The sequence below is a fragment of the Salvia miltiorrhiza genome, chromosome 7 (assembly GCF_028751815.1).
Source record: "Salvia miltiorrhiza cultivar Shanhuang (shh) chromosome 7, IMPLAD_Smil_shh, whole genome shotgun sequence".
NCBI classification, from domain to species: domain Eukaryota; kingdom Viridiplantae; phylum Streptophyta; class Magnoliopsida; order Lamiales; family Lamiaceae; genus Salvia; species Salvia miltiorrhiza.
The window spans coordinates 14,825,696-14,833,803 of NC_080393.1; the positions used below are offsets into that span (position 1 = coordinate 14,825,696).

The window sequence follows — 8,108 nt, forward strand, 5'->3', positions numbered from 1 at the left end:
ATAGTCGTCTAGAGGGGCACTAAAATAGCAACGGTGTGTTGCACGCAATTTCAGAAGAAAGAGAAAATGGAAGAGGAAGAGACTCAAATTTCAATCGTGTTGAAGATTTTGACGAGTGCAATCAATGAAAATAGAAAAAGTATAACCAATATCATGATTGATAATCGATTAGCTATTTATAACTCAAATGAAACAATGATTCCTACAAAATTAATACCAGCAAATAAATGAAAATAGTAATGTAACGATAATTTCAAATGACTATTCCAATCCCTCCATTTTATCATATACCAAGCACCTCCTAATCTTTTTTTTTGCAAGTTATCCCACAAAATTGAAGGGATGTAATTGCACCTTTTATTTGAGGGTTTGGAGTGGTTTTGCATGAAAGTGTACTTCAACGGTATATTTGCGAATGACAAAGGTGTCTTTGCACCTTATCCCAATAAATAATGATTCAATTCTTTATCTCACAGCCAAAAACCTAGTCAAGTCTTCCAAAGAGCCTCAAAATTTCACATCCTGAAAATTCATGGTTCCAAAATGAGCATCGAAATCTCAAGACGAGCAACACATCAACGCTTTCTTTCCTGCTCCCTAGAGGATAGCCAAGTCCTCGCACCAGCAGCAGCAGCAGGCCTGCGATCATCGCGCCACCTGTCACCAGCTGGAGGTTCCATCCTGCTACCACTGGACCATTTGTCAGTGGCTGGAGGCGGGGCCTGGCCACCACCCTCAGCAGCCACTCTTCTGAACCTCGGGACAAACTTCGCAGGTGCAGGCGTAGCTGCAGCTGCAGCTGAAACAGCAGTTGGTGGTGCCTCCACAGGGCGTGTAGCAGAAAGATCAGTCTTGGGTAGCACAGCAGCAGCCGATCTCCCCAAGATCTCTTCCCTCCGCTGCCTTTCTTTTTCTTCCAGCTCTCTCTCTCTTTGCCTCTGCTTCTCAGCAATTTCATCCAACTTAGCCTTTCGTTCAGCTTCCTCTTTCTTTCGCCTCTCCATCTCTGCAATATCCAATTAAAACCAACTCAACTAAGTGAAGGAGCCTAATTTCAAGCACACCAAAAGTAACAGCAAGTGTGACAAGAAAAATCTCATGAGTTCAGCCTGGGAGAATGGTTAGAGACCTAAAAACTAGAGCTACAGGAACACGGTTCCAGGAAAATCAGTACTACTACCCTTACTGGTGTCCAAATAGGCATATCTGTTTACCCTCAGAGAAACAAAATGCTTAGTTTCAGATTTGAATACGAAAGTACCTTCAAGCTTCCGAGCCTCCTCCTCTTCACGCATTCTTCTCTGCCTTTCCTCTTCAGTTCTCAGGAAATATATGATTTTCCTCTTAGTTTCCCTTTCCTCTTTACGCGACTGGATAATGTTGCTGATCGTCTCTTCTCTTTCCTGCCTAACTCTGTCACGTTCAGCTTTCCTACAATTTAGCACTCGTTCTTGGAAAATATTCTGCGCAAGACCACAAGAATATGCCGATTAAATACAGCATAGAAATGACACGAGATCTTCCAAAATGGGCAATCACTTACTACAGAATACTACAAACAATTAGCTGAATATAATTATATTAAAAAACTCAACACTTTTTATAACAGCTTCATTCAGTTGCTTATTTCATATTCAACCTTCTATGGCATAGTTGATCCAAATAAATGTTAAATCAACAGTTAACCATATTAAATGCTAACAGTTTAGGATAATCAGCACGTCCTAAAGAGTCTTCACAAACTCATGGTAATCCCAGACACGACACAACTGGATCTGAAACAGCAATCAACATGTATTGCCAGACATGGGAAACTACCATAAAAACTCACAAATCAGTCCAAGTTATATGCACAACATTTTCAACATTACAAGATCAAGACGAAGCCAATCTAAGCATTTGGTACACATGTAGAGAGGTGGAGTTCTTAAAATCTTCTGAGTTCTGATACAATCATTTAGAACAGAATGCCAACTGTTTCAGATCTGAACAAAAAGAATTCAAGAACAAAAGCCCACATTGTAAATCTTTAATCATGCTTAAGATTGGCAAATCAATAAACAACATCAGTGAAGCCTTCATCTAGATCCAACTAATATAACATTGTCATTCAAGCAACCAGAACTACCTAAATGAGTTAGCAAGTTAAAGATCAATATCATTGTTGAAAAAGGTTAAATTATCAAGTAACATAGAAGTAAAGAACCTTGTTCTCCAATATCCTGCCAAGCCTTCTTTTCTCCTCCAGGTCTCCAGCATGGCGTTGCCTACTTAAGTCAACCTCTCGCTGTATCAAGATTGGGGGGGGGGGGGGGGCGAGAATAAGTGCAGTTAATTTTTATGTAAATATTCAATCGTAAAGAGCAAAAAAATCATTATTATCCGAGTGCAGGAAATCTCCTGCAAAAATAATTACTAGTAAATGATGTCTCCAGCCAAGAAAATGAGAGATTCAAACCTGCTGCTCAAGCTCATGGTGAACTTTCTCATCTTCTAAGCGTTTCTGAAATGTAGCTTCAATAAGCGGGGCAGCCTCTTCCCTTTTTGCTCTCTCTAAATAATCCATTGTTTTTCCAAACTTCTGTAGCCTTTTCTCCATCTCTTGCTTCTCCCTGAGCTGCTCACTAACAGCTAGCTCCATCAAAGTCTGCTTGGTTAATTTTTCCTGAATCCATATAAAAATTGTTAATTTGGAAAATAGGGTTAGTAAAAAAGCAAAGAAATCGTTCTTAAAAAAAAAAAAAGCAAAGAAATCTATCACAATGAATTGGTTCGCTCACCCCCTCTAAGACCGGTTTCTTTCCTTTCTTCTTACTTCGCTTTTCAGCTTCCTGAAGCAATGCTTGGGCTTCCTCAAGCTCACGTTCCTCTATTTCCCGGCGAATTCTTTGATTCTTCATTTGCTCAAATTCTATGGCAAGCCTTTTCTGCTCTGCCTCTTCAGTTATTTTCTGTAATTTAAGCCTCTTTGCCTCCTCCTCTCGTTCCTTAGAATACAAAAGCGAGTGATACAGAATTAGAAATTAAACAACCCACTCACTCACAAGAAGCCATCACACTATCAAAGCAAAAAATGGAATACCATCTCTAACAGCTGACGCTCTTGCTCTTCTTTGCGCTTTTCAATTATTGACTTGCGTGCAAGCAAACGTTTGTGCTCTTTTTCAACTACTTCTACTAAATCTGAAAGAGTTTCCCCCAATTTTGGGGTTCCCTTCCCAGGAGGGTAGATCATGACCCGTGACTTGCTAAGGGATTCAGCAAGAGTGGAAAGGTGATCTTGCAAGCCTTCTGATTCAAGGCTCTGAAGAGAAAACATTCATATATAAGTTATTGGAGTTGAAGATGCAGCATTCAAAGGAATCTATGAAGGAAAAACACAGTGAATAGAAACATTGAGGAGAAAATTCAAAATAGAAGATGAAGTTAAAAAACTTCAAATGCCAACCCAGCCCCAGAGAGACATGCATTATCTAATTTAGTATGGAATGGATATATATATATATATATATATATACATCTATATATATATATGACATATCTAGGGCACAGGATAAGCCTTTAAAATCCTCATAATATTGCATGAATCCACATGGGTTTGCCTCCTATGCAGTAAAAGACTCGGTCTCCCAAACTGATTGTTCCATTTGTAGTAGACAAAGAGTTCTAGAAGGAAGTTAGCAAAAAAGAGAGTTTAAATATCTTGCAACTGTTTGGTCCCTAGTGGAGCAGCAGCTTTTCCCTGACTGACAGGATAGTGCAGAAGGATATTGGTCATTCCAAGATGTAAAGGGATTTTAAAAACCGAGAACGAGCATTCAGTTTCACAAACACAAAAGGTGTACTGTAGCATCAAGTTAAAAATGAACCCTCGATCAGCCAAGCTCAGTTGGCAAATTCAGAAAGATAAAAACTTAGATGGTTACCTTATTACCAAAGAAAATCGCACCCTTCCTATAATTCACTTTCATTGATAGGAAATTATTTTTGACTGCATCAACAGAGATCTTCTCCACCATTGGGAAATCAAAGAAAGGAATTATCTTTGATAGGTTATCAATGGTCATAGTTTGATACACTTGCGAGACCTGGATATATATAACATACAAAAAAGAACAAACCTGATGTAAGATACCATAAAGGTTAGACAAGAAAAGCATGTCATGGTACTACATACCCGCTGAAGCAACCTAAGAGCAGCAAGCTTCTCCAGAGAAGGAACATACTGAGACAGATGTACTTCTGGAACAGAGGAAGCAGAAGCAAGTTTACCTCCAAGCTTTGAAATTTTTGTTAGCAAGGGCTGTACTTGCAATGCGAGGTGTAAAGGGAGAAATTCATGTTCCAAAATATGGTAAAGATCCTTCACTTCCTGAGTTACACAGTTCATAACACCTTTGGCCACCTAAACAAAATGTCCAAGAAACTTAAGAATGACTGACATACCAAGAAAATAAACTAGGTGCAAAATCAAAATCTGGGCACTCAATTATTTTTACCCATTAAGTCACATTCTAGGATCTAAACCTCAAAACTGTAGGCGGCCTAAGCAATTATTTGAAATATTCTATGATTGTAGCTTACCAAATCCAAGAGTAGTGAGGACCTGGAAAGCTGAAAAGAATAAACAGAATAGTTACATGATCAGCAAATTAAAATAATATCACAAAGCAAAAGATACAGCCAAGACAATTATTACCACTTCTCTGTTCTCTGGTTTTGACTCAACATCAAATGCAATAAGGTTTGCCACTCTGAAATTTCGTTCTTTCTCATTTCCAAGCTCCAAATGAGACGCTCCATATGAGCGATCATAAGGGGTTACTGAGAGTGCAGCTAGGACAGCAGATGAAGCTATCATCTGCAGGTCCTTGTGATTCAGGTTCTTGTTAAAGCCTTTCTGAAGTGAGAAAAGCTTAAGCCATGCATAAGCATGATAAAGATGGTTGGATGACATCCAGAAAATTTCTGAAAGCTTAGAATAGTATACAACCATCAACGAAGATTTAGGTGTTTTTTTAACCATGCACATCAATCCAAATATATCCTCAATAGAACGAAAGGCCTCCTGCAAATCATAAGTAACGAATGAACTTAGAGAAAATTTTGAGGCTTGCACAAGTTATTAGCAATACCTAGATGCAGTTATGGGCATATAAATAGATAACTTACAAACCTGCCAAAGCTCGAGCTCTGTAGCAACTTTCAGTTGCTCAAATCTGGTGTCAAGATACAACTGCAAACTCTCAGCAACAGTAAGATCGGGCCTATCTCTCTGATCCCTGTATTTGTTAAGGTTTGCGAGGTGATTCCTGATTATTTCACATAATCTCCGAAACTCAGTAGTCCGTTTGTATTGTTTGCAAAATTGGAAGGCACGATGTGCAGTCATCTGAATATTCAAAACTTAGAAGCTTAATGAGTATCAAGCTAACACAAATTGTCAAAGAAAAAAACAAAAGAGGAAAAATATTGACAAATAAGAACATCATATGGTTCATCATATAAGAACAAGAAGTTTTCAATGCATGCCATAAAAAACATGAATAAGTAAGGCTAATCCCTTGTTTACTTAGATGAATTGAAACTTTGAGATATTTCTATCATTTAAGCTAGTTTTGCTTGATTCATGTCCCATTGAAAGGGTGGTATTGGAGAAATCCTTGAACAAATAGAATATTTGAAGCGTGAAATGAATATATATAGAAGGAAGAAACTTACAGCATACAGGGCTTCCAATCTTGAGTTGTTGCGTAATATTTCAAGAACACTTCTATAAGTCTCCCACAAGAACTTAAACCAGGGGGTGACAAGCTCCCGATCTGATCTATCCTTTCCCTTTTCCCCGCTAACATAGCTCAGAAGCAGATCTTCAGGCCTTTTATCTGCTTCTAAGTCATCTACGTCCAGAGCCTCTTCCAAGGCCTGTGCTTGGTTACGTGCAAGCTCAGCTTTCTCGGTGGCCAACTGCATGAAATGCTTTATCACTTCCTCCAATGAAGTTATGTTGACCTGTTGGCAGATACCACGGTATTGGATAAGGCCATCCTTGGCATGTCTTCCCCTCCTCATGTCAACACACAGCTCCACATACTTGAACATTATTTTTTCGTGTGTTCTTGTCCAGGCTCTATACCTCCTCGAGGTAATAAAACTATGAAGAGCCTCAAGTGCTTCTTGCTTTTGACCAACATTGATCAACTCTGCATCAACATGTTTACATGTCAATGACAGCTGACAAAAAGAGCCTCAAGCACTATAGAAAAGATTTTTATCCCTTTAGTTTCTTCTCTGATTGTTGGACTTTTAAGGCATATTAGATAAGTATAGCAAGTAAAGTTTAGAAGCTTTTGAGGCTAGACTATAATGTTTTCCTGTTTGCACAAGCACCCAGCAAGCTATTCCTCCAGCCCTTCACACCCGCACAATGCACATACAGTAAAACAGACCGGTGTTCACTTATTTGATGTAAAATGAGTAAATACCATGCTCATACTCCATGTCATGGGCTTGCTAAACATGAATTATACATATTTTGTCAGGTAAAAACTAATGTATACCAATGCTCATGGTTATTTTCAACACATCAATTAAGAAATCAAAAGAGGTTAATGTGTCTAGAATTGGGTAGAATGACAAAGAATTGTAAAAAGAACAAGATATACACTGATTTGAAGGATAACGATTGACAGCTCATTTATAACTTACCTTCAGCTCGCTTTAAGGCATTCTCAGGTCTGGCAAATGTAGCCATATTGGAAGACAATCCAACTCTGTATTCTGTAAAACTGGAACTGAATCAACAAACGAACCATATAGTAACGGCACTGATGTTAGACAGAAGAACACGGTCACCACAAAAGACAATCCCAATAAAACAAAAATGAAAAGATTGATTGCTGCAAATTCTCCCTTTAATTAGAAAAATAGAGTTACTTGATTGACAGAGGCTTGTGAAAAAAATATATGTATACCAATTATTAAAACTAAAAAAAATGTAGGAAAAAAAAAATACAAATTCTTACACGAGTTCGCTTCAAAAGTCGAAAAAAAAAAAAAACGATTACAGGAAATATAAAATCAGCTTTCGTGATGTATGAATTATGTTCCGTCTGCTGATTCGCTTCTCAGCCTAGCCTCCGAAGCGAGGAGAAAGCAGATATATTGGCAAATAGAAGAAAAGGCAAACAGCAAGTTTGTGAACAATTGGAACGGGATAAATCAAATTCTTCAAAATTATGTCTCAGTATAAAACGATTCGCACTTACACGCTGAATGTGGAAGTGACTCTGTCGTTGGCGGACCGCAACAGCGGCTTTGAGATCGAATGATGAATCGGCGGCGGCGGCGTCTGTAAGTCTAAAGAGTATTGGATCTGATACGCCTGCGTTAGGGTTTAATTATTTTATTTTTATTTTATTTTTTGAATTGCATTAGGATTAAATTACTTATATTATCTTATTTTATTACCATCGTCTATAAACCAAAAAAAAAACTTTCATAGTAGCATGAATTAAAAAAAAAAAAAAGATTGAATGTTGTGAATAGAATAAGGTTTTTCTAGATTAATTAATTTGTTTGAGTGATAGATTTAAAAATGATAAAATTAATAATAAAAGATAATATTAATAATTATAATTAAGTGGATTGTGTCATTGTGATTTATGTGGGTTAAATAAGGGTACTATTTTTATATTTAAAACTAGTGCATAACCCGTCGAAACTCGACGGGTCATTATTTTATAGAATGATTTATAATAAATTTTAATGTTAATTATACTGGTGATATATAAATTACTCCTTATTTTAATTTTATATTATTTGTAGAAGTTTTAGTGTGACATATTTTTTTATATCTTTGTTCTATTGTAGAATTAATATTTAAACAATTATTAGTGTTATGTACGACATATAAGGAAATTAAATCGTAGAACATTAGGCCATAATTTAGTTACGAAAAGTAAAGTTAACGGTACTCAACACAACAACTCACTAAACATGCAATTGACCACATCTTCAAAAGCAAGCAATACAACAGTAATTTTCAATTCCTCACTTTAAACCTGAATCTACAATAACCTTCATAAGCTTTAGCTTGAAGATGAAGT

The 8,108-nt window shown here is 37.1% G+C and overlaps 1 protein-coding gene across 2 annotated transcripts; it reads right to left on the minus strand.

The window, feature by feature from the left end:
* Nucleotides 1-334: 334 nt before the first annotated feature.
* On the minus strand, nucleotides 335-7,430 carry LOC130995434 (eukaryotic translation initiation factor 3 subunit A-like). 2 transcript variants are annotated; one of them, XM_057920711.1, is made up of 14 exons: nucleotides 7,269-7,430; nucleotides 6,709-6,794; nucleotides 5,722-6,203; nucleotides 5,177-5,392; nucleotides 4,700-5,068; nucleotides 4,585-4,614; nucleotides 4,178-4,405; nucleotides 3,927-4,088; nucleotides 3,083-3,304; nucleotides 2,781-2,987; nucleotides 2,459-2,665; nucleotides 2,207-2,287; nucleotides 1,262-1,463; nucleotides 335-1,006 (listed from the first exon to the last, which is right to left on the minus strand). In XM_057920711.1, the coding sequence occupies exons 2-14, from the start codon at nucleotides 6,752-6,754 to the stop codon at nucleotides 576-578; spliced, it is 2,883 nt and encodes a 960-aa protein (XP_057776694.1). In that variant the 5' UTR covers nucleotides 6,755-6,794; nucleotides 7,269-7,430; the 3' UTR covers nucleotides 335-575. The 2 variants fall into 2 exon arrangements, with proteins under 2 accessions (XP_057776694.1, XP_057776693.1); XM_057920710.1 differs by having other exon boundaries at nucleotides 6,709-6,780; nucleotides 7,269-7,424.
* Nucleotides 7,431-8,108: the final 678 nt, after the last annotated feature.